At 31.3% G+C, this 27130-nt stretch overlaps 1 protein-coding gene across 1 annotated transcript; it reads left to right on the top strand.

Moving 5' to 3' along the window:
* The first annotated feature begins 1244 nt into the window (after nucleotides 1-1244).
* LOC116771557 (cell adhesion molecule Dscam2-like) lies at nucleotides 1245-26045 on the top strand. Its single transcript, XM_061521401.1, has 34 exons — nucleotides 1245-1415; nucleotides 3265-3478; nucleotides 9679-9824; nucleotides 12252-12410; nucleotides 12735-12860; nucleotides 13093-13198; nucleotides 13288-13489; nucleotides 13572-13791; nucleotides 13961-14108; nucleotides 14178-14344; nucleotides 14437-14527; nucleotides 14599-14777; nucleotides 14862-15007; nucleotides 15078-15213; nucleotides 15323-15442; nucleotides 15523-15708; nucleotides 15888-16029; nucleotides 16631-16788; nucleotides 16891-17128; nucleotides 17381-17520; nucleotides 17945-18015; nucleotides 18437-18680; nucleotides 20479-20660; nucleotides 20921-21044; nucleotides 21374-21503; nucleotides 21754-21935; nucleotides 22093-22269; nucleotides 22353-22582; nucleotides 22677-22989; nucleotides 23074-23302; nucleotides 24675-24778; nucleotides 24884-25033; nucleotides 25517-25588; nucleotides 25855-26045. Exons 1-34 carry the CDS (start codon nucleotides 1409-1411, stop codon nucleotides 25878-25880), a joined length of 5265 nt encoding a protein of 1754 aa, XP_061377385.1. The 5' UTR covers nucleotides 1245-1408; the 3' UTR covers nucleotides 25881-26045.
* Nucleotides 26046-27130: the final 1085 nt, after the last annotated feature.

Here is a 27130-nt window from a genome sequence, read left to right as displayed (position 1 = left end):
GCGTTCAGATAAACAGATCAGACCGATGTTGATTCAATATAAAGGGGTACAATGTAATTATTTACGTATCAGTTAATGTATTCCGTAGCACGAACCATTTACTGGGACGTTCGATAGACCATCTCGCATCTGGTATACATTGATACCGGATCAGACAAGGAAGCATTAATATTTAAATGCAATTTTAAGAGCTGAGTACATCACTCGCTTTAATAAAGCCAGCTTAATTTTTTAATGTGTATTAATTAACAGATATTCGTACTAAGATAATATCTATACAAATAAAAGCCTTTCATATATTTTTTTATAATTATTCATACATATTCCTTTTGCCAAATATCTTCTATATTTCTATTCGAAATGAACATCTTAACGCTGGAACACATTTAAAAAAATTTATGCGAATTGCAGTTCTGATATTGTAAGTAGTTGGAGCATGTCCAAAATATTCTGTCATTTCATTTTATTAAAATGTCCAAAGTAGATTAGCACCTTACTTATAAATACATAATTTGAAATGTAAAATATATTCTTTATTGTACATTTTTGTGTTCGTATTCTTTATATTTTATAATAATTGTATGTTTCTGAAAGTTTAAACCTGACTTTAAAAGTCAGTCTACTTGAAATGCAATTTAATGTTGCCGACTGAATAGCAAAACCTGCTTCAGTTCTTTGCAGAACAGCATTCTTTGTCTTTAGATGGAAATAGATTTTACCGACTGCTATTTTCTAGTCTAGTACCTCAATGATAAAGGAGCTAATAATGTATTGTATAGTTAAAATGTTTGAAAAAAAAAACAAAGTTATTTTTCTTGGACACATATTCAACATAACCTTTAAATTTTATGTTTGCATCATTTTAATTCAAAATAACTAATTTTATTTCAGCTCAAGAATACTCATATACATGTATTCCCTGGTTACGAGTTAGTCTTAATCGTATATGTAACCCTTAATATCACAATATTTGCTATTTGAATCAGCTAATAATCATATATATATATATATATATAAACATATCATTCATCGTTTGTTAGAACTAGCGTTGCCTTCTTTACAAAATAGTATTATATTATTTCGATTTAATGGTTTTTAACATTAAGAATACTTATTTTAAAATTCACCTCACAATGATGGCTGTTCAAGTATTATCTCAACGCATAATGGGTGTATTATGCTATGGTCTTTGGGCGGGGGTTGCGAGATCAGTCGTCTATTGAACGTCGCACGGGACAGACGTGTTGTATGCTCCTCTAGAATAGAGGGAAAAGTTTTGCGATCGCCGCGTCATATCGCAATATTTATAGAATATGTCGTTTTGTGATTTATAAATTTGGAATGAGAAATTCCTACATGAATTTCGATTACAGAAAATTTGTTGAAATTTTCGTGAAGTGATCGCGGAATGAAAGGTTTGTTAATTAGATATAAATTAAATAAATAAGTTGATAAAAAAAAATTATAGAAAACTGGATTGTTTTTATATTTTTAAATCATTTATATCGAAAGGTTTTTTTTTAAATTAATTGTTCAATTCAATGAAAAAGTTATAATTTCAATAACTAATAATAATAATATATTTTCTTAGTTGGTAGGTAGGTGTTGCTTTAAAGAAATATATATAAAACTGAAATATAAAACTTTTCAATATAATATATCGCGTACGTTTTGTTTAAAATATATATATGGATGTTGAGGTTAGAGATTTTCAAATATCATTTTTATATTGTGATTAATAACTTATGAAACAGCCTATAGCTATTTTACATGTTATTGGAAGTAGGAAAAATAAAAAGCTTTAAATATTTATTGTTAATTTTTAAGTTCGTGTAAAACTTAAATATTTTTAATGTTACTTTTTTATTAAAAATGTAATACTTAGCTGCAAATGATAGAAAAAAATTATAGGCAAAGGAAGTGAGCTTTGTCTTCAAAGCTTACCAAACAACCATTAGCTGTGTTCGCTTAAAGAACCACGAAAGGCCTTTCAATATTATCTCTTTTGATGATTTTTTTTTAACAAGAAGGAAAAAGGTCCTTTTTTCATATACATACATATACAGAGTCATTCTTAAGGTCAACGATATATTTATAGTCTCGGAGCCCCTGCTAGCACGTAGTATATTGGGTGGTCTTCGAATTCTGTCTTGTTTTTAATACGATTTAATCTTATTAATTACTTTACAGTTAATTCTGAGTTCAAATTTGTTTGTAATGACACTTGACGTGCTACCAAAACAATTAGTTTCAGCGCTAACGCTGACAAATAATATTATAACGTCTATTAAAATACAAATTCAACGCCAGAAAACTAAAAGGTTTCAGGAATTAATATAAATATAAATTATTTAAAATTTTAAAGATATTACTAAAAGTTTTCGTTAAGAAAATTAAAATAGTTATTACAGTTGATTGAACTGACGTTATAACTTCAATGTAAATTAATGTTTTACTTTTAGTTTGCAATATGCGACTATACATTTAATATGTTATCATAAGGACAAACAGTAATTAGAAATGATTAAGAATATACAAGACGATGCTGTAGATGTTGCACTTATATAAATATGTTAGGTTAATTCACAAGCTCTATACCTAAAATATTAACATAGATTTTTGTATGTTGTACTCTTTGAATATAGTACACGAATAATAAAAATCACTAATAATATATGAAACTAATAAGTCGGTATATATTTTGTTATTTTTTTTATTACATTAAATAGACGCGGCATATTTTACAATGCAACAATAAACTACAGTTTACATAACAATAGCGCGAGTGAAAATTTGTAATTTAAAATTTTTACGACGTCATATATTCCATTTTAAAAAATCTCAACTTGTTTTTGCCGCGTTTCTCTGGGCAGTAAATAACGTGAGCTCGGACGATAGACGTCCACCCTGAATAATTGTACGGTCCGCTACGAAAGTTGCAATAAATCGCAAAAATACTGTTCAATGTGGCTTATGTCGACAATACTCCAAAAATATCAACGGTATCGGAATATTTCGATAAGTTTTATATTTAATTGAAGTAGTAAACAATGTTCATAGTATACGAGTATGTACATTACAACTGTCACCATACAATACACATACCAAATATCTTACCAGATCAAAGTTTGATTATATAAAAGCGCCCATGTAACAAATGTACTAATTAAAAAAGACTCACTCACAATTATAAGTTTCTTTGTTAACATCTAAGTTTGACCTGACTGTGCATATCAATTAAATTATATCTATTATATCCATTAGGTTACACAATACAATGGATGATAGCGATAACGCTGGTGACGTCAGTCGCGTCAACAGACAAACGGCCACATTTCACCGTGGAACCTCCACCACGCGTGTTATGGCCGGCCACAAGGGGTGCCCACGCGCTTTGTCGAGCCTCAGGACACCCCACACCAGAAATCCACTGGGTGACTGCCGAAGGTCAGCTAATCACCACCATCCCTGGCTTAAGGTACGTTTGGATTGAAAGTACACATAGTTACATTTCAGTAAGTTCTTCATAAATTCAGAAAATCCTGCTCAATAAAACTTTCACTCTTATAAAAAATGTTAATTAAAGACTTTATACAATCATATGTGATATTGATACGTATAAAATTATTACTTATGACAGTTACTTGTTCTTCCAATATTAATAATGTGATTGTGAGCTTCGACAATACTTGTGATTATTTTCGGCGACAAACTTTTCTTCTGTTTTATACACTAATTTAAAGGATGGAAAAAGTGAGCGTAGGATACACATTATGTATTTCTGAAATAATACTAGAGCCTAAATTTTTTGAAACTGCTTATTTCTGAGAATAAAATAGGTGATTTTTTCTTCTGGCAATGAGAAATAAAGTCACATTAATGTAACTTTGTATCATTTTGCTTAGATGTTTGGTTTATATTTTAACACTAACGGAAAAAAGATTTTTCTGTAGCAAACTCTAACTCGGGGTAGATTATTGGTATTTTACAAATAAAAGGCGTAAATTTACCAAAAACAAACAATAGAAAGTAAATTTTTTATTAATTAGCATAAATACGTAGACGTCTTGTAACAAAAATATTTTCGGTAACAAATAAGTACCGAATAAAAAAGATATATAAATTTATAGGAAGAATTGCACAAAGTTATTTTTAATATAAAATTTAGTTTAAAAAACATATATATTTTTTAAATAAACATTACACACCATGACTTTGACACAGGCAAACGTAATGACTCTTTTTTCTACATTATTTTTCAATGATGTCACTAAATGCTATTGCTATTCTACTATTGCACTTGAAGTTATCATTGATTATGGTCGTTTACCGAGCATTCGCTATTTCCACTCTAGCGAAATTGACAACTCGTCCCTTTAGAAATTAACTGACAATAAGTTTCCGCTGACGTTAGGCATTTGAACTTGTCTACACCGAGTTGCAAAATATTACCAAAGTTTCAAAACTTTACGTATTTCACAAGAAGACTTCTCTGTATAGAATCGAGTTTTTTCAACTTGCTAACGTTTTATAATGTTAAACTAATTTACCATTTGCAATGAAAATTTTTAAACTTGTTGTAAATTCCCGACATATTTGGTAAGCACTTATTTCTGTATTTTTAAAAGTAAATCGCATATATTTTCATAAAAAGCAGTTCAAAAAAATAAATTAGTGTTTTACAGATTTTTGGCGTTGAAATTTTTTTAAATATTACTTAATTACTCTCACCCATATAAATAAATAGATATGCATATACTTCAATCTTTTTAGTCTTACGAGTCTTAAGAGGTTTTGAAAATTAGTTCCAACTGCAAAAATGCGAAACAGTACCTAAGGTACCTTTTTAAAATAGTTTTTTAAAACATACTTCTACTTATATTGAATTTTTCATCCTATTTAAACCAATAAAATATTTCCGTAACTATAGTAACTGTCGAACCGCATCAAGACAGTACAATATATGTATGACAGAGGAAAAAGTTTAATGTCCATAGAAATTACTATCCAAAATTACCAACATGAACTTCTATAATCAAATGACTTTATATCCATCTCCTTAATGTTATATCTGGAGTATAAATAGACTTCGAACAAACTATTCCATGTCCCAAATGGTATATGAGTTTTAATTAATTCAAGTCTTAGCTCACCGATGGTAAATCGAGTTTGCGAAGACTGTGGTACATATTCATTAAATGACAAACGTTTTTGGGGGATACTACACCTTTCTGGAACATGGTTGCCAACTGAAGAATTATCTACTTCTTCCAATGTTATATATGTAAATATGTTTTCAGCATTATTTAAGTCTGAAGCAAGTTTGTATCTTAAATTTGACAAATTGTAATTTTATATAATGTTCTTTTATCCTTTCATAATATTAGAATAACCATTTGAATACATTTAGATAAATACTTGAACAACTGCAATGTTAATAAGCAAGAGGGAAATAATTTTTCACTAATGAAATTTGATGTTTACTTTTTCACTGTCAGATCTATGATTATTTGAATCACAAATAAACATTTTCTGTTTTTATTATTTTGATTATTAATATTTTTATATTTGATTAAAAATGAAAAGTATAATAAAAAACTAATTAGTAAACTTACGAAAAGCAATAACAAATTTAATCACATACTTCTTAAGTTATTTGCGACCTGATCTAAAACTTGGATCGAACTATTCAAAGTCCCAAATGATATGTGGAATAACTTCCAATTTCGTGGGCCGTTTCTAATAAATCGTGAAAGTTTTCGATTGAGTTACACCTAAAATGTGCATAAACGAGTCATGTCTTAGTTCCTCCAAACGAGAACAAAGTATAAAGTTTTTAGTAATGTTCTCATTAAAATTTCTCTCTACATATATTGTGGATGTCTGTAATATATTCCGTTTACTACATAAACAGACAAATGGTCCCATATCTGATTTAGTGAAAGACATTATAGGAAATTTAAAAACTTTCATGGGAACTTAACGTTTAATAATCTAGAAAAAATAATGAAATCTATATGTGTTTCGTTTAAAAACTTTAAAAAGACGTAAAACACTCCTAATTTATTTAAATTTATAATATTAGTAAGTTTGGTTTTTTGATATAACCTGTCTCATATTGTGCTTTAGTTGGGGAGACTGTTATTTTTATCAATAAAAACTCTATCGCTAAGCTTAGGGGAAGATTTAAGGCTCTATATTCTTAAGGTTGCTTTAAATAAACTATGTCAGCACTACACCACACTGTTGACTCGGTAAACTTTAGACACCTTGCTTGAACACTTATATGTAAGAGCTATTATAACTCGCTTTCCGAACAATGTTTTGATTTAAGAGAAGAGCTGTAAAATTTATAACATCGATTTATTTTTCAGCTGAAAAACTCTTTCCTCGATATCAGTTTAAAATAATTATTGCTTAAAATGTTCTCCAATTTAGCTAATGTAAACTAGGAAAACTATTTTTATGAAAATGTTACTTGATATAAATAAATTATTTTTTCATATTTTTGGCTCTAAACATGAACGATATTCTTCAAGAATTTAAATTTAAAGGATTGGTACAAATGACATAAAAAAAAATATATTAGAACATCGCCCTTAGTTTTAAGATAATATCGAGAGAGGAAGAAAAGGTCGATTAATCGATTAGATTGTCGATTGTTTCATTATATTTTTGGAAACAAATATTTGTTTTTTTATTATTTTAGATTGGATTAAGGGTTTGATACTTTGATTAACTCAAAGAGTGATTTCATTGACAGATCCTTATCCTGTTCCTATTGATTAAAGATTTTATTTTACCAATGTATTACTAACAATTCGATGTATTTATATTCATCTAAAATATATTTAATTCATTTGTTGGTAAAAATTCATTAACATATACAAAAGTAAGGTCTAAGACTTTCGCGAGTTTTATTCATTTAAATGAAACTAATATTTTTTCGGATATACTACGCGTGCTTTATTTTTTTGTTAAAACTATATACTCCCGACGTTTCGGTTACTTTTCAGCAACCGTGATTACGGGCAGACGAGATGTGAAAGTCCGTCAGTTGGTTCTGTTATTTATCATCTACCGTCATCGATTTCTTAATTTTCTGGCGTACCGTCGGGAGTATGTAGTTTTCGTAGTATATCCAAAAAATATTATTTTCATTTAAATGTATAATTGTTAATAATTTCTAAAACAGTGTAAAAAAGTACTTGTATATGATGAAATATGAATAATTACAGAAAGCAAGTGAACAATAAAAACGATTTCGAACCAACAAATATCAATTTGTGCCATAAGTTGACGTTTGCCCATATTTGTTGATTAGCCTTATGTTACGCCTTCAGCGAGAAATGTGATTAATGCTCTAACCTTTTCCATGTGAGAGGACGTCTTGGCTCAGCAGTGGGCACTAATAGATGTATATTATATTAATGCTGTCTTTAAGAAACGAAAAGTCAATAATATGGTTTACAATATATTAAATCCAAATATTACACCAATTTGCATTGAGTGAATTCCCATAAGTAACTGTATTTGAGGTGATAAATTATAATACAGGATATTTTTGCTTTCACGTCATTCGTACCTCAAACGCTGATGTATAATATAGGATGATTGAGTGTCTAGAGTTGTCGGCGCGAAACAGATATCCTGTCAAGCTTTGTTAGATTGTGTGATCAAATATTCTATTATAACAATATCTGATACCGGGCCATGGCAGTACAGAAATAAAATTTATATATATAGACAAACGAATAAATAGTACTGGTATTTTATTTATACAATATATACTTATTGTTAAGGGTTTTATTCGACTCTCACCTATATTCCTCGATTATAGATATTCATGGGATTAAAGTGAAATTTCTGCCTTATCGTAGCAATTTCGACAGTTTTGCTTAGTGATCAAAACGAACATACGTTTGTCAAACGTTTCATTTTTGTTGTATCAGTAGAATATAAATAATTATTAGTTTTGATTATAACATTAGAGGTGGTAGACCCTAGCTGTGATTAAACTGCTGCTCTAACATGGGCTGGCTGGACCGGGCAAGTACCACTCTCTCACAGAAGATGGGCGTGAAGTAGCCTCTAGTGGCTGCGTTTCGTCCGATGAGTGAGAGAACCGGTTGCCCTTTCCCTGTTTCCACCCTTTCCTGCCATTTCCTTATTCCCACCCCCTTCCTTTTTCTCAAAAATCAAGGTTGACCACACATCCACCACATCTATGTTCATGGGCGACGGTCGCTAGTGCCCATCAAGTAGGCCGTCTGCTCGTTTGCCACCTTTCACATAAAAAAAGAAACATTTAGATGAAAATGTAAAAAGATATTTTGAGTATTTGATGAAGATATAAGCTGAGATATTTTTAATGCATGTGATGAAAAACTTACTACTTACATATCTGTATACATTATAACAATAATAATAACAACATTTTTGAACGATAATTTGATTTACGGATCAATTTACTTTATAATAATATTTATTTAAAGATTATTTAAAAGCGTTTAAATTAACAATTTGATGAAAAAATATCTATGAACATTAATTTAAGAATTTAAATAAATAAAACTTGCGAATGTCTTAGATCTCATTAATTTAAGAATACAAATAGTTAAGGTATTTTTACGCTATAATTGAATTATTTTTAGACACGTTTTAGTTATATTACTTTGACTATAAACAGTTTATCTATGTGTGAAATATTTAATATCGGTGTAAAATGAGAAACCAGATGTATTATAACCCAACACGTATATGTATGTAACAGTAAAAGGGTCTGGACTCTTATACTGAGCACTCGCTACTTCAAAGATTGATCACCTAATATTCTTCAACGTCGTTTACTTACAAGCGAATCGACCCGACAAAATATAAAAATATGATTATATCAATTTAATTTCGAGGGATAATGGGATGTGATGTTTTATCAAAATACAATTTTGTTGTTACGTAAAGAAGCCTTATTTAAAAAGTGAAAGGTTACGTTTATTGTGATTCTTCTATTTTATTAAAAGGCTGAGACTAAAGAATTTTTTGAACAATAGTCGTTTGTGTGATATAATATTTAACGGTTCGCAGGTTCGTACAAGGTGAAATTAATAGAGTGTAAAAATATATTACACTGAATTCAAGTCTGGACTTTATTAATAGTAAAGATAATTATATCTTATGATGTACTAATGGAATAACACATAGGATATTTCTTGTTTAAAGGAACTTTAGGATCCACGTCTATAAGTATAAGTAATTATAAGTAAAAACGACATTATAGACAATTCTTCCTCTAATAAATCCTGGTTATTTTTTATTTTTCTTACTTATTTTTTAAGTCAACACAACGATTATGTATTATTGTAATAAAAACAAGCAATTTCTCTTAAGTACCTCTCATCAGCCCATCTCCTCTAAGTACCATTTTTATTATTAAGGAAGGCAAAAGTACAATTATTATGTTATTTTCTTAATACCAAGAAATAATTTTGGTATTAATCAAAATCACAATACAAAAAGAATTTACATTTGTCATCTGCTCATTCGTTTCTTGAAAGTCGTTCGTAAAACGAAATGTTTGAATAGACATTATAATTGTATGGCCTAATTATCTTTTCTCGAAGATGTTTACTATAGGAAGTATTTATTTTTATTACTATACTGATTTCTCTTTGTCCCTAGGCACGTGTTAGCGGATGGTAGGCTAGTGGTGGGTGCTCGAAGGTCACTTGTAGATGCAGGTGGTGGTGGTAGCAGTTCCTTATTACGATGCAGGGCTTCCAACCGAGCTGGTGTCACACTGTCCAGACCCATGTTACTACAAGCAGGTTTGTCTTTACGTCTAATATTATTTTATAACTGTATTACACTTTAGAGTTATAGATTAACTTAACACATTATTTTTTAATTTATTAAATTGTTATTCAAGAATTAAGGACATGATTGTTATTGAAAATAATTTAATTATTTTTTTTTGCACATTTTCTATTTACCTTTACGTTGCTCTTGCTAGAAAAAAATCCATTAGTTTTAGTGTCCAGTTGTTTGGAAAAAAAAAAATGAGAGAGAAACAGGAATGCATTTGCTTATTCCATTAACGTATGGATAATGACTTAAAATAAAATAATACACAACTGAACGGAGAGAGCTAAACAAATTAAAAATTCCCAGTTGAACCAATTAACTTTCTGTTACAGCACAGAAAATATGAAATAAAATGAAAAACAGCCTAAGGCCCTCGGAGTTTTTACACGGAAAAACTTTTAATTAAGGGATTAAAAATGACATTAGAGCGAGTTTGAAACAAGCTAAGTTTTCCTTTGTTCGTGAGATATTTGGATAGCATTATGTAGTAACAATACTCTTTAAACAGTAACTTTTGGTACATTTTTTCATTAATAAATAAATTTAATATAATAGCGAGATAACATGTATAATTATTGAGGAAAATGCTTCAACGACATTAATCGCAATACAGATAAAATAATAAGAGAATAAATAAAATAGGATCATCCCTAATTGATGATCTGTTCGCATGGGAACAATCAATATCACTTTGTCTATCAAAAACGTCACAAAACGTTGTGCCGGAATCCAACACGTTTATTTAATAATACAGAAATCTGAAAGTATATATCATCTACAAGAGATATAATTTTTTCATGAAGTTATAATAGTAGATGTATTTAAATATTGTATAGTATAAAGTATAACAAGTACAGAATGCTTAAATTTTTGATTTTCATCATTCAAAACTTCATTATAACAAAGATATATTTATCAAACTTTCAGTTCAAATTCACAATATAGAAAATCTTAAACAATGTTTTTGTTAGGAACAGGTTAATCAACATAATAATTTACTAAAAGTAATTTTAAAATACAGATCCAAAAAGCGATGAATAGTATTATAGCTATAATAAAGATGACAATTTTTAAATATTTTTTTTATTATAAATATATTAATCTACACTTTTCTCGTGCTAGACACACATAGTAATACATAATCTAAACTACCAATATTTTTAGATACGCCAGTACCAAATTCGCTCTTGGAGTCATGATCAGCACATTTTCCTCTCAGTATAAAACATATATATTAAAAAAAAACAACAAAAACAATAAATACATTAAATCTGTATAGAAAGTCCTCTTCACAACCAAATAATTTTTATCCCCCTCCCCCCAACCAGGGGGTGGTTACAAAAGTATTCTGCGACCGTTTTCCTTAGACCCGAGTCCCAATTAATTATTTATTTTATCATAAACAAAGTAATAATTGAAAGGCAACAACCATAGAAAAGGCATTTCAATCTTTTCCTCATTCAAATGGATAATGAATAAAATATACATTACTTTGATGTTTTTATTTTTGTCTTTATTTTGTTTCCATCAACATGTTTCTCATTAACTTATGAAATGTATAATTAATTATTACTTTGTTACTATATGTTACTTTTTAAATATCTAATAACTACCTAAAGCTTTTTCAATAAAGGTAAAGTTACGTATTATATTGAAACATGAAGAATATGAAATCCAATTACAAAGCCAATAACAAGGCTTCAAAGCAACGAATTGTGTGCAATTACTTGTATATTCATAATTTCATTTCTCTTAATACTTTGTTTTCATTTTCAGAGAAATTGTAATACTCATAAATCAGAGAGCATAGAACTTAGGAAAGTTATTTATTTCTTAGCGAAATAGACGCTCATATTATTGTACATATTATATATAAATTATTTATAATTTTCAAACAAAATATATTTATTGATAAACTAATAAATTGAATAAAAAATGTGTTCCTTTCATGTGGACATTGAATATTCATTATACGTTAACAAGTGACGAATATGTTATTAAATAAATGATTTCAATAATTCCACTGAAAGGTCCGTTAAAATTTGTTCCAGAAACATGTTTAATTAATTTGCCAGTTAATTCATGTAACCACGTTATTACTTTGCGAATAAATTACGATGAAATGTTAATGGTTTGTTGTATTTTATAGTTTGCTTTGTAATATTATTTGCTGTGATTTGTTTATTGTTGCAAAAACATCATAAATAAAATGAAATTTATTTTTAATAACAAACCATAGTCGTCATCTGCACTGTAGAGAGATTAATTATTAACTCAACCTTCAGCGTAGAAATGTTGAGAATCAAACAAATTTTTTTAAGAAAAAACCGTTTTTTTTTTAATTTTTAGTGTTGAAAACCATGTTTAAATTATTGTTTATTATTCAATAGTGGAAGACAGCGTCTTATCACATCTTGTGAGACAGCTAATGCCAGCGAAGGTCGGAGGTGCTGTTGTGCTCCGTTGTGAATTGTCACCACAGTTGGGATTGGTAGACGTTACGTGGCTTCAAGATGGCTTGCCATTATCATCAGGATATATGGGAGCTGGTCAGTTTTATTACGATTAGCAACATTTAATAGCAAAATGTAAATTTAGTATTCAATTTTAAAAAAATCAGTTTTTATTATCCGTTATTACATTTTTAGAGCTTTTCGTTAAAAAAAATCACTTATTTGTTAATAATACACAAAGTTATGTGGAATATAGATATGTGCAAAACCATGATAAAGGAAACAAAATTCAGGAATAGAGCGGCATAATTCAGGAAACAGTACAGCTATATTGCATATTTGGGTGATGTTGCCAAAAACTATCGCTGCATTCTGCCACTGGTTGCATAGTTTATTGTTAATTGTAAGCAATTGTTCCAGATACACGGTGGGTGGCTGGGGCTGGCTTGTTACTTGGCTCGGATTTAACGCAGGCTGATATACAAGCGGAATATTCATGTTTGGCGCTTGATGTCCCCAGCCCGTCTTTGAAACTTACAACAGATGGTGAGCTTTATGAAGTCAGAAATTATGATATAAATTTAATATAAACCTTCCATAGAGTTAGAACCTCGAATATAAGAATAAAAAAGGAAAATTATTTTAATCCCTTATCAAACCATTTAAAAAAAAAAACTAAATTAGAGTAGGTTCTATGATGTCCCAGTCTTCTGTAAAATCTTCTAGTTTAACAACGAGAATGTAAAATTATAAGATATATTAATTTTCTTTGTCACAGATAGTAGTTGGCTGGAAAATATTGAAGTTAATTCTATTGAAGCTCGTATTGGAGATACAGTCTTAGTGCCATGTATAATAAGACATATCAATAAACACGCTATTATGTAAGTGTTAATAAATGTTTTTTTAAGTTACGTTAACCAAAATAAAAGTCTAATAATAAATAATAAAAATATTCAAACTCAAAACATAGTTGGCAGCGACAGGAAGCAAACGGTGTGTGGATAACTGCTACTGAGGGTGTTGTTCGTGGAGGTACACTTATTTTGCCCAATGTACGCGCTCACCATGCGGTGCGATACGCTTGCACAGCGGGCACTGAAACCTCACCTCGTGTTATTGTACGTCTAGTTTTATACGAGCCTTTAACAGTTTCAGTCACTCCTAATCCACTGGTAATTTATTTTTACAAAGATATTTTACAAAATTCTTTTCATATTATATACACCTACAATATTTGTGGAAAACATCTTATAGATGCTCGGTACTGGTGGTAGCGGTAGTTTTAATTGCTCAGTTCATGGCGGCAGAGGTGGAGGGGTTACTGTAAGCTGGCAACATGAAGGTCGTCCATTGCACTCTCCTCAACCGCGACTAGCTTTAGGACCAGTTCGTTTACACCATGTCGGAATGTATCAGTGCACTGCGTTTGATCATTCGGATTCCGCTGTGGCTGGAGCTGAATTAGTTATAGCTGGTAATATTTTAAAATATTAATACATAAAAAAAAATATGATTACTTGAAGCTGGATTTCTATTCTTTACATTCTTAAATTATATACGTATATATAATTCTAGTTAAAAAAAACATTTCTGGTGGATAAATGTCCCTGACGTTTAATATAAAATACTGAACTATATTTTAGACAGACCACCCAGATTGGTATCTACATTTAGTGAAGCAATAACACGCATTGGTCAAACTATTGCGTTTAGATGTGCAGCAACAGGAATTCCACCTCCTAGAATTTTGTGGACTTTAGACAATAGACCGTTGCCAGCAGCACCCGAAAAGTGAGACATTAGTATTTGTAAGAACGTTTTTTGTCAGTTATTATGTAATAAAAATATTAATTACTTTAGATATAATGTCAACACTAGAGCTGAAACAGTACCTGGAGGGGAAGAAGGAACGATAGTTTCTACTTTGAGTATAACTATTAGAAGTGCTGATGAAGGCGGTAGATATGGATGTAATGCCTCTAATTCTGGAGGATTTCAAGCACATCACGCACGGCTCAATGTTTTTGGTAACCATTAGTACGACGAGATAAACAATATTTGTAGTCATATATTATTATTAGTATGTCATTAATGATTATACCAATTATTTTCTCTACAGGCCCTCCAAATATACGATATTTACCTCCAATGCACATCAAAACCGATAGCGATGTAACATTGTACTGTCCTTATTCGGGTTATCCGTTAAAGTAAGTTGCTATAGTCATGATATTTCATGGTATGTTTCAACAAAATGAAAAATCGTTGTTCCCGTTTTTAGAGAGGTAGTCTGGCGTCGTGAAGACGGTTCATTATTGGATGGTCCTATTGAAAGCAACGATGAGAAAGGCATGTTGAGATTGACTTCAGTTAGAAATGCGGTATCAGGCAGTTATACTTGCGAAGTAAGAGCTGAAAGCGGAGAACTTGCAAGAAGAACTGTTAGAATTGAAGTACATAGTAAGAAATTGATTGTGTAAATCACTTTTATGCTAATGTGTAAAATCAAGAATTTAAATGGTAAAATGGAAAGTCTTTTTACAGAACCTCCTAAAATAGCGCCGTTCCAGTTCCCAGAAGAATTAGAGGTAGGCGGTAGTACACAGGCTACTTGCAGTTTAGTGTCTGGGGACAAACCGATTCAGTTTTCTTGGCATAAAGATAATTTACCTATTCCGTCAACATTGAAAGTATGTAAATTGTTAAATAAACTGTAGATTAATTTGTATCCAGTAAAATAAAACAAATACTTTTTTGTAGGTTGAACAAAAAAATATGGACTTTTTTACAATATTAGTCATCCAAGACCTAAATTCAATGCATAGCGGAGAATATTCATGCAAAGCCACAAACGACTTTGGTTCCGTAAGCCATAGCGCATCTTTGATCGTTAAAGGTAATTATTTACATAGTTAAAGTTATACTTTACTTAAAAATGCAAACTCTAATTGAAAATTATTAATAAGACTGGATAGCATAATAAATAAAGTAGTTTCTCCGCTTAGAGCCTCCGACTTGGGTGTGGCGACCTCAGAATACTTCGGTGTCCGCCGGTGCAGCCGTTCTCCTCCCTTGTTCAGCTAAAGGACAACCAATGCCTAGAATATCTTGGGAATTCACAACAGGTAGATCAATATTTATATCTTAGGTCATGGCAGATAACATAAAAATTATCACTTCTATCCATCTATGATTTCTACAACAGAAGGAGATAACTGGCGTCATATCCTTTGGAGTCAAACTGAATCGGCAAGTGCCAGCGAGGGTTCTATTTTATCAGATGGTACTGTGTGGTTAAGAGCAGCGACACCAGAACATGAGGGCTGGTATCGTTGCACAGCTCGTGTCCAGCATTCATTTCTTCATCATTCCTTTTTTCTTGACGTTAGGGGTACGTATTCTACCTTTGATGACATATAAAAAAAATCTTTTATAATACTTTACCTATTCAAATTATAATTTATTGACTTTCAATATATCATTTAGTTATTATATATAAATAGTCAACAAACGCATGTTAATGCAATGACAACAATACATAACACAATAATCTAAATATAATTTATTTAGAACCCCCAAAACTGACAAGAGGGGGTGCGGGAGAGACAAGATGGGTCGTTCGTGGTTCAACCGCAAGACTCACTTGCACTGTACGTGGAGAGCCAGAAATACATGTCCATTGGACTCATGATTCCAGACCACTTACGTTACAGTATGTTTTATTTTATTCTAATCTATATATTATATACATGTTGTTGTCATTTTCCAGACTGTTTCCAGATTGACTTTTAAAATAAAACTTCTTTTTATCCTAAATACAATAACAATTATACTTTTTTAATATATTTTTTCATACTTATTGAGACGAGTTTTTAATAAAAATAAAATTCTCATCTTCAACAAAAAAAAAATGTGTTCGTAATAAAACACTTACAACACTTGACTAGAATATGTAAATATAATAAATTCAGGTAAAATGTTACCGAATATTTATTAAATCAGAGACGGAGCTAAATATGTAACTCGTCAGATAGCCAACGATGGACTAATTCACTGTTAATCTGATAAATACCAGTGTGTCGTATGAAAATGTTAACATCATATAATTAGTCGACAATTGTATTTGCCTTTTCTTTTACGTTACGGGCGGACGGACGGAGGGGGGAGGGGCTGGGTAAGAAACAAATGTATGGATGTGTTGTAAACCGCAGAATACCATGGAGATCGTTGGTTTGACAAATATTTTAGTAAACTTCGTAATTCTTTGATATTTGTAATGTATCAAATGTTTTTATGTAAAATTTTTATTATAGCGGTTCAGGAGGGGTTGAAATGAGAGATCTGGGAAATGGTGCCATGACTTCGGAAATAACCATAACTCATGCGGGTCCTGAGCATGCAGGTGATTATCGATGCATGGCGAGGAATCTTTATGGAACTGACGAGCTGCTATTCAGGCTTTTTGTAAAAGGTAATTTATTAACTTTATTCCTTACTGAAATTCCTCTATAAATAAAATGTTGTTCATCTGATGGCAGCCATAAATTATACAGCTAATTATTTTTGTGAATAGAGAGACCAAATACGCCAGAAGAGGTGCGAATATCAGAAGTATGGTCGCGTAAAGCTCGGGTTACATGGAGAGTCGCTCGGGGGGCGTTTGTGTCCCACTACTCACTACAATACCGACCGCTCTCGATGGATCTTACGAACGCTCCGCTTAATGCTCCACTCCCCACTTTGATAGACACCTGGGATTCACCAGAAGTTCTCAACATGACACTCGCTAATTCAGACTTACTTCATATTGCGTAAGTGCCTATTATTTTTTTCTTGAAGGTAAAAAGTGTAAAAAAGTTATTGCTGTCGCTGTTGATTCTTGAAAATATTGTAATGGAAGGAAGTTAGTCTTCGTTTAGGAATCACAAACATACATATTTATATACAAACTACAGTGCAGTCCAGTAGTCGTCACTTCAAAGAGCAACAAACTTATTTATGTCTATACCCAGCTATCCTATACTTTTTGGTATTTAGTTAGACTTTTTCTTTTTTATTAATAGAACTGAAGGTCCAAATAGAGCAGGTGCATCACTAGGGGGTCTTTCTCCCGATACGCGTTATGTCTTAAGACTGGCTGCGTATAACGATGTTGGATCTTCCTCATACACACAGCCCCTTCATTTCACTACACGTGAAGAGGGTAATTACTCATATTATTTAGTGTTTCTTTAGAGTATATAGTATTTAACAAAAACATATATTTAATTTTTTATAAAGAATTAGATTTTGTGACCGGCTCCGCTTAGTGAAAAAATTTACCTTCGACTACCAACCCATAAAATCAAATCTCATCACAGTCGGGCCGTTAGACACAAAGTTAATTTCGTATTTTCAATGACACAAGGGAATATTATTATAATTGAAAACGATTCAAATAACTTTAGTACATGTGCTTTATTTTGTATATTCAAATTCATTTAAGCAACATTTAAAAGCAATCGTACTCAATTTAGCCTGTATATCAAATAACTCTCTGTTATAAGAATACCGCATAGCATCTATTATTAAACATAGCGAGACGCAATGGCCGTATAAAATATAAAAGCTAATTCCATATTCATTAGCGCCCGGAGGAGTTCCCCGTGACATCACGGTACGTGCGCTTCGAGCGAGAGAGCTTCAAGTCACGTGGCAGGTTAGCGGATAAAGGATTATTTAAAGTACCTTCTACAATGTTTTAAATAATAGGTTGCTTAAAAGGAGTGTTATTTTAATGTAAGAGTACTTTAACGTGAACTTTCTCTGTACCTTATTTCGGAACCAGCCCATTAAGTAAAAAGTGTCTTGAAATATTATTATAACATTTTTATTTAATGGGAGATATTTAATATACTTTCTTTACTTAACTCTTTTTGCGTTTTTTGTTTTAATTAAATATAACTCTTTAATTTAAAGTATTATATAATATAACTAACTTTGTTTACGTTAAATGATTATTTTATAATTTATTATAATTCATAAAATATTTACACACTTTTGTATCAATTAATATTTTCAGTTTTGTAAAATTATTTTTTTATATTAAGTATGACTTTATAAAAATGAATCTTTTAAAGCCACCTCCAAGAGAAACCTGGCATGGTACACTCTTAGGATATACGATTCGGTGGTGGGAAGCTTCCGAAGAAGGCAAGGGCGCCAGTGATACGGGTTCTGAGAGTGGAGCTAGCGCAGACGCCACAAGCACTACCCTCAGGGGTCTTAAATCGGCTACTAGATATGGGATCACCATACGGACGTACAACGCAGCCGGAACTGGTCCATTATCTCCGCCTCATTACCGACATACTCTGGAATCACGTGAGTTATCTTTTCGGTGCCAAGTCTGTGCATGCTATGATTAAATTAATCTAAGCTGAATATTTTTTTATAGGACTATAGTACCTACTAAATAAACAGTATATAAATATAATTATCCATGTAGGTTTTTTTATAACGTCCTTGGTATCCGCGAAAGCAAGAAAACTATACCTGTTTGTTTATAGGTATAATTTGTGTATAAAACGTTTTAATCCGTTCGGTTGCAATTTTTGTCATTTTAATCCTTAAATTAAAGAATATTCATGTCGCTGGTAACTAATAACATTAATGTAAATGTATCAATTAATAAATCTCTTCACGATATTAATGTTGCTACTAGATTCTGAAGAAAGAATATTATAATAATTTGATTTTTATTCTTTTAAGAAAATGAAAGCAGATTCTGCTTGTTTTGGTTTATTATAATCTGTTATTTGTTAGTTATTGAACAGAAAATATTACTCAGTATTACTAGTTTGTCTGTTTTTTTATAATAAAAACGTCAAATAACAATGCTTAAAATAAATAGTTTATTTTATGGCAAAATAATTATGCCTCCAACTTAATTAATTGTGTCCATGCAGTTGTTACGAAATGGAAGGGGGATTTTAAGCTACCTAATATGCAAATATAAAATCATGTAGATACGGTGACATAAGGCCCTACTTTGTTATATTAATCTGTATGATTTTGATGTCATTTGCTTAGACTTCCATATGCTCTCATAACGAAAGTCATTAAAATTGTCGTACACAACGGGTCCTGTTTCATAAACAGAAATATCATTTGCGAGTCCCAAAAATGTTAGACGAACTTTTAATGGGAAAGGAAAAAAACGGGCTCGGGAACAAGACTCATTTGAATATGTAAATATGTATATGTACTTTGGAAGTCCAATAAAGGCAACCACAGGCACTCATAAGTTTTGTCACTGCGGCGTATATATTCAAAAGCGGCCATCGTAAATTTTCCTATCAAAATGCAAAATGGCTTAATTGAACCGTGGCCTTGTTCCAGGTCAAACGGTTCGGAACAAATTGATAGCATTTTTATACGTTTATATCTGGCTTTTGGGGTAAATGCTTTGTCTAGAATTATTAGCCGTGTTGGTTTAAAGTTTGTTTTTCAGTCTTTCGTCTTATTAGTGTAAAATAAGACAGACATCGATTGATATTTGTATTTTTGATTAATATTTTATTCCTCGAATACATTTCTTATAATTAAATTATAATTAACTAATAAAAAACGTATTCAGATTCTTTGTAAAATATTATATTAGTTTTCTTTAGAAACAACAATTACAACTTCTAAGCACACTGAATTCTAAAGAAGTTAACAAAATGTTCTATTTAATTACTTTGTAGCTGAGGGAGGTAAAAGTTTTGCAAAGCAACTTCAAGTACAAGTAGATTCAGTAGCTTTAGCAATCCATACAAACTCTGCTAAAAGAGCTGACTGCATTTTTTTACGATAATGACTTTGCTCGGAATAACAAGAGAAATATGAATAGAGGCTTAACATTAACAACCGGCAAGATTTAAGCATTGCTATGAAATGCATACAAAGCTGTGTAATTTGAGATTACACCCATAGCCAAAATAACAGGTTTTAATATAAAATTTTACAAATGAAATATTCATAAAAGGGGGTTTTTTTTTAAAGGTTTTCCACTCATAATAATTAATTAAATAATCATATATAGACCTTTTTATGACCAATTACAACCATGACATGGCAACAATTTATAAATAAAATCTTTTTTGGTATTGCAACTGTGAATGGAATTATTTCTTGTTAGCTCCAACCGGCGGTCCAGAAGATGTTTCCTGCATATCCAGTAGTTCAACTTCACTCCGCGTTTCATGGCGACCCCCAAATATTGATGTTAGAGGGGGCCAAATTACACATTATACATTACAGTACACAAGAAGAGACTCTGATCCATTATTACCAACTCAGGACGCTCATTTGAGAGTACAAGTAAGTTGGCCTGAGGTACAAAACGAATATCATACAAGAATTCTAAAATTTTATTTACCATATTTATTTATTACTATAAGGTCATATTTGGATTTTAAGACATATAAATGACAGTAAAAAATGGGGGTAGTAACAAATTCTATCAAAAGAATATAACACTAAGATCAAGTAATTATTAAAACAATTAGAAATATGAATTCTAAATGTTCAATATAAAATAAGAGACTATTAAAATGTTCCAAACTCGTTTACTGAACTAGGGCGAGGACACAACAATATCTCGTTTAACATCATACGCCGAGTATGAAATACGAGTTCGAGCTCACAACGCTGCTGGAGATGGCCCTCTCTCCGCACCGAAAGTTTGTAAGACCGATGAAGATGGTAAGCAAAAGAGATAAGAAATATATATATTAATGTAAAAATGATTTCCTTGTTCGTTATTGTTTTCCCCGCTTTATTTCCAGTTTAATTAAATTGAGAATAAATTGATAAAAACCACTTTTGCTATATTTTATTAACGTCGTTTAATAGTGTTCGAATATCGTGTGTTGTCCAAAATAAAGTTATACATTTTTGGTCTATTATTACTCAATTAATTATCTCACGTGTGCCAGTATAATCGTTAAATGACAATGAATGCGTTGGGGGTAGTTTAAATTTATTAAAATGTTCAGTTATTTGATATAAACTCAACATACACGATGTTTTAGTGCCAAGTGCGCCTGGGGGCATGAAATTGATTGCTCTCAGTGAACGGTCACTCAGAGCTTCCTGGCTGCCACCACTGGAGCCAAACGGAAAGCTCACCCATTATTCGCTTTACGTCAAAGATCTATCAGGGTACGTGAAATATATCGTTCTGTTTTATCGGACGCAGTCATTAATTCCGCTTTTTTTAATCTTTCAGGAGGCTATCTGTATTTTCATTGGCGCTTTTTAAAATATGAAAATTTATGTCACAGATTTATCATTTAGCATATAATGAAATGAAAATAGATATACTTTTGATACAATATTTCTATTTATTACTTAAAAAAAGATGTATTCTCATCAAACAGTCATAATCTACAAAAATAATAAAAATTACTAGGACTCAAGAAGCCAACGTGACACGTGTAAACGCATGCACAGAGGGGGACAATATGGTAGAATGCATGAAATCCCTACGCGGCTTACGCGCCGGAAGAACTTATGAGGCCTGGGTCAGAGCAGCTACAAGTGTCGGTGAAGGGCCCCCATCTTCTGTTATTGCTTGTCAAACTAGTGCACTAGGTATTAAAGTACTTAAAAATAACTTTGTAAAAGTATTTTTCAGTTCTATTTTTAGTTTGAAAAGAGAAATAAAATAAAACTACAAATAATATTTAGAATAAACAAAGCGTTACATAATATGATAGCTCAGTATTATATTCTTATGATAAATTTGTAGCTCCGGCTCGGATATCGTCATTTGGGGGTATTGCAGTTGGAGCAGCTGGTACGTCATTATCTCTTCGTTGTGTTGTTGGAGGAGTTCCTCCACCCGCTAAACGATGGTTAAGAGGAGGCAATCCATTACATCCTCGAAACCCCTTTCATTTGGATGGCGACGCTCTATTAATACGAAGTAGGGCATTATATATTTCTTAGATCTGTGTTGTGTAACTCTCATTGCTTAACAGTTTAAAATTATTATCCTCCCTATTATAGCATTGGAACTATCACATGCAGACAACTACACATGTGTGGCAGAAAACCCACATGGTTCTGATTCTGTCACTTGGAGACTATATGTTTTACGACCACCCACTCCTCCAAGTTTAGCCTTGCTAGAAGCTAAATCGAGGGAATTGGAATTAGATCTTAGACCAGCTCCTAAAGTACAAGGTCATGCCTTATCAAAAGTATACACATTACATTGGCGACTGTCTGCACCAGAGGTATAATAATTGTTCCCTTTTCTTTGAATAATTACATCTTCTTCAAATTCTCGCACTTTGTTCTTCCTTTCGATATTTATTTCATACATTTTAGGGTGAGTGGCGAATGCAATCTGCAAGTCCCGGACCCGTTATACTAACAGGACTCAGATGTGGCTCAGCGTATAGAGCATATGGGTCTGCTGGTGGAGCACCGGGTGCTGAAATATCAATACGAACATCTGGGGGTCCCCCCACCGCACCACCAGATACGAGATGGATTAGAACTAATGCGACTCATGCTAGATTTGATACAAGCACTTGGTCTGATGGTGGCTGCGGACCAGTTACTTTGAAATTAGAATGGGCTGGTTCGGGAACTACTGGTGCTAGAGACGTACCGGTTGGAGGTGAAGTAATTTTAGGAGGTAAATAACTGCTAATGCATAGTTCTCAATGCTCTACTTCTAATTACTTTCTCTATTATACAAAATAACGTTTGAAAACACTAGGTTTGACTCCGGGATCAAGATATCGGGTCGCTGCTCGGGCATCAAATGAAGCTGGATGGACCAGAGAAGTGTATGAATTCACAACTACACCGGCTGAGGGTAGTTATACCGAGGAAGTTGATGCTCCTTTTCCTGCAACTGCCGGCGAGCTAGCTTTGTTGTTAGCTCTTTGCGCAGCGTTATCTCTAGCAGCGCTTACTATATTAGCAATTCTTTTAAGGAGAAAAAGGTGAGTAACATTAATCCAAAAAATTAAAGATTATAAAATTTTAATCTGTCATTTCGTTTTTAGAAGGTCATGTCTAGTCAAACTAATATACATGTAGTTTATAAACTTTATTATTTGGAGACCTGTAAAAATGTTAGAAGCTCAAGTAATTGCAACGTTATTGGCAACAAAACCAAAACTTATACAATCCACACATAGGAATACAAAAATTGCATATTTATGACCTAAAATTATATAAATACAGTCAATTTCTACTTATATTTCATCAACGTTGAAGAGTCGTTAAAATAGGAACTTTATATTTAAAATTGATGTTTTTTAATCCCATACGACCACTTCTATCAAAGATACATTCAAAATAGCAGTTTGAAAATCGTCAAAAAATTCAATTTTTATTGTGGTCCCTTATTTTTTCCATTAGTGTATTATTAAAAATGTCTGCTCACAAAGGCATCCGTCGAAAAGTCTACAAAAATGTAAATGTAAGTAATTGAAATGAAACCAGCCAAAATTATGCTGAAGTAACGCTTTTTTCGTGAGTGTTATTACGTTTCATGTCGAATAATAACGAGGAGATAACGGAGACTTTTATCGAGCGTGGAATATAATGTCTATTTTAGTGAAATATACTTAGTATATAACGTTAATACTCATTTCTTCAAGTTTTTCTAATTCGGAATGGCTGATTATAGCAAGATTCGATATTTTTATATATATTAAATACATGACAAAAGTAAAGTGAGCCTAATAAGTAATATTTTATTTTATGAATGTAAGTAAGCAATTTTTTTTTAATTGTGAGTAGTGGTTTATTTCCAACAATCCTGTGATATATTTAAAAAAAATGTACTGTTGATAAATATAACTAAAATTATCTCAGAGGTTATAAAGATTCTAGCTTTAAATTCAAAGGGCCGTCGTCCCATTAATGGGAGTAAAATTCTTAATCATTATATTAATTTCTAAAGAAAAGATCTTCTCACGAGATATTTTATAATTGAACGTTATAAATGAAGAATTATTTTAGAATTCATTATGAAAGACTCTAAAGCTGTAAGCAGTTTATTGATTATCTCGTTTTAGTAAGAAAATAAGTTTTATAGGAATTTCACTCTGGAACTGCCTGGCTTTAAACATATGACATATTTTCTTCTGTCGTATTAAGCATAAATGAAAAAACTGATATAGCTGTTCAGTTTTGGTTAAATATATGTATATTTATTGATAATTGATATTTTTATCGAAGTAATTCTGTTCTGTTAAGACCAAAAAGCAATTAAACATTAAAAATAAATATTATTGCTCTCGTATCTGAGCTTGTAAGAGCTGGTAATTCTAATTTTCTAGTTAAAATGTTTATACTTACCTTCAGAGGTGAAGGTGCAGTTGCTCGTGTAATCACCAGTGACAAACCAGGTTGTGGTACATACAGACCGCCCCCTCATCCAACACCCAAACTACCTCCTGACCCACCAGGTATGATATAATTCAGATTACAGATACGCCTATGTCGTCCGATTTAGATGTCATAAATTTATTATTGGTTTTTAAACGATAACTAAATATTTCATTTTAAAACAGATGTGTATGAAATCAGTCCATACGCGACGTTTGCGGGTGGTGACGGTCTCGGTGTGGGCAGCGGTTCACGGGCGTATACACTACAACTTCGTGCTTTAGCGCGACACGAAGACGACGCTGCTCCACCAGCCCATCCATCGTGTTGTGATGGTAAGAATAATTAGTTAAGGAATGCTTTCTTAAATAAGTTTTTCTGATATGCTGTGATGACAGGACTTAAATGAAACGAATATTTTCGGATTACAACGCGATCACAGGCAGACGTGATTACGGTTGCTGCGAAGTAACCGAAACGTCGTGAGTATGTAGTTTTAAAAATAAATAATTAAATAACGCGTAGTAATCCGAAAATATTACTTTAATTTAAACGAATACTCGCGAAAGTCTTTGATCTCATTCTGACAGGACTCAGTTTTCTTTCCCTTATTATTTATTACAGTTGTATTAACTATTTCCATGCTATCGTATAATTATTATATTATTTTTGTAAAAATTTTAGGATAACATCCAAAGTAATAAAATCGTAATATTAATATTTTTTATTGTAGACACGTGGTCAAGTAAAAATATATCACTATTTGAGATCCCTTTCTTGTATTTAGGATGATTAATTATAATATTTTTTTCTAACAGAGGAGACCTGTTTAGATGCCTGTGAGGCCCAACGACGACGTAGAAGACGACGTCACTACTGCCAAGATCATGGTACCATGACTTAATCAAAAATACAATAAACACAACTCAGAAAGAGTTTTACCCTATTTTATAGCTCATTGAAATTTTATGATCAGTTTAAATTAATTGGCTGTCATTTAGAAAAAGTCACTAAATATATAAGATAAGGGCCTATATTCAATACAGAAAGATAAACGACGAGAATTCTTTTAATAAAAATATAAATTTTTGACTCATTGTTTTTAAACCAAAAAGACAAAATAAAGGAATATATATAAATATTTGTTCTCCTACAGGTTGCTCACAAGACTCGGGGAGTTGAAGGGACACTGCCAAAATATTAGCAAATAATCTTGTCTATGTATTAGTAAATTCTGTTATACATATTAATATGTATACAAAAATTTTTACAATAATATTGTCTATTTATACACACGTATTTTTATTTTGCAACGCCCTTTTAATGAGTATTTATCGTAATTAAAGAAAAAACACAAATATTTTCTTTAAAATATAAACCGGACAACTGTTGCTCAAACTTATAATTCCTTATAAATTGTTTGTCTCTTTTTAAGATCTCACTTTTTACTTTGTGACATAAACTTGTCTTTGAATATTTATATTAAATATAATTTTGTCAATATTTATAATTATAAAATTCACCAAAAAAATCTTTCATTAATATTTTTTTAATAAAGATATCTTTAATCTAAACTTGTGTAATTTGGCTACCACTTTTTATTTCATTGAATTTCTAGACAACAAAGTTGCAGAGAAAGATCGCGATGATACGTTTAAAACAAAGCTGATTTTATGTTAATAACTTATTATGAATTAAAGTCAAATCCTTTCGTAATGTTTTATTTTCGAACTCTAATTTAAATATTGGAACAATACTTAACCTAGATTGATTAAAAAGGATTTGTTATACCTATTTAGATTGATCGATAGATTGATTAAAAGAATGAAATTGTTAAAGAGATATCTACATTCAAATTATACGTTAACAAACTGTAAATAGACGGTTAACAAAAATTGTCGGTATGCATAATATTCCACAGAGTTTTACTCGACGTTACTAATTACTTGGAAATTCGTAAAGCAAATTAAACAGTAATTTATCATTACTTCGCTCCATTAGCAAAGCATTGTTGATGGACAGACATAGTAAGTATTTTTATCTTTATAGACAACATTTGGATATTTCTAACTATGTTTTTAGATAATTTGCAATAAAAATGATTTTAAAGTATTTTTTTTGGACTAGTACGTAAAGAGATACGTCTGTTGCAAAAATAGAACAGAATAATATTTTTACGTAGTTTTGATGGATTAACTAGGAAAGTAATTTGTTTTACTAATTGGATTGTAGGGCAGTTGTAGCAAAAGTACTTGAATGTTCTAATTAATTAAAATTTACAGCAAAGAGAATAATTTCCTATGGATTATTTGACTATATCTAGACAGATAAAACGACTAATGGTTCAAATTAAAGTCATGACAAATTTCGAAAACCACTTCCGGACGTGTGTTATCCTACGTCGTTAAATAATATAGATTAAAAAAGGAAAA

This window comes from Danaus plexippus, chromosome 8 (assembly GCF_018135715.1).
Source record: "Danaus plexippus chromosome 8, MEX_DaPlex, whole genome shotgun sequence".
Lineage (NCBI taxonomy): Eukaryota > Metazoa > Arthropoda > Insecta > Lepidoptera > Nymphalidae > Danaus > Danaus plexippus.
The sequence above is the reverse complement of the archived record's forward strand: the minus strand, read 5'-3'. Positions and strand labels throughout refer to the sequence as shown.

Coding starts and splice junctions, on each gene's coding strand:
- LOC116771557 (XM_061521401.1), top strand. Junction 15,709..15,887: donor CTTTTTTCTTGACGTTAGGG/GTACGTATTCTA, acceptor TAATTTATTTAG/AACCCCCAAAACTGACAAGA. Junction 18,681..20,478: donor CCGACATACTCTGGAATCAC/GTGAGTTATCTT, acceptor ATTTCTTGTTAG/CTCCAACCGGCGGTCCAGAA.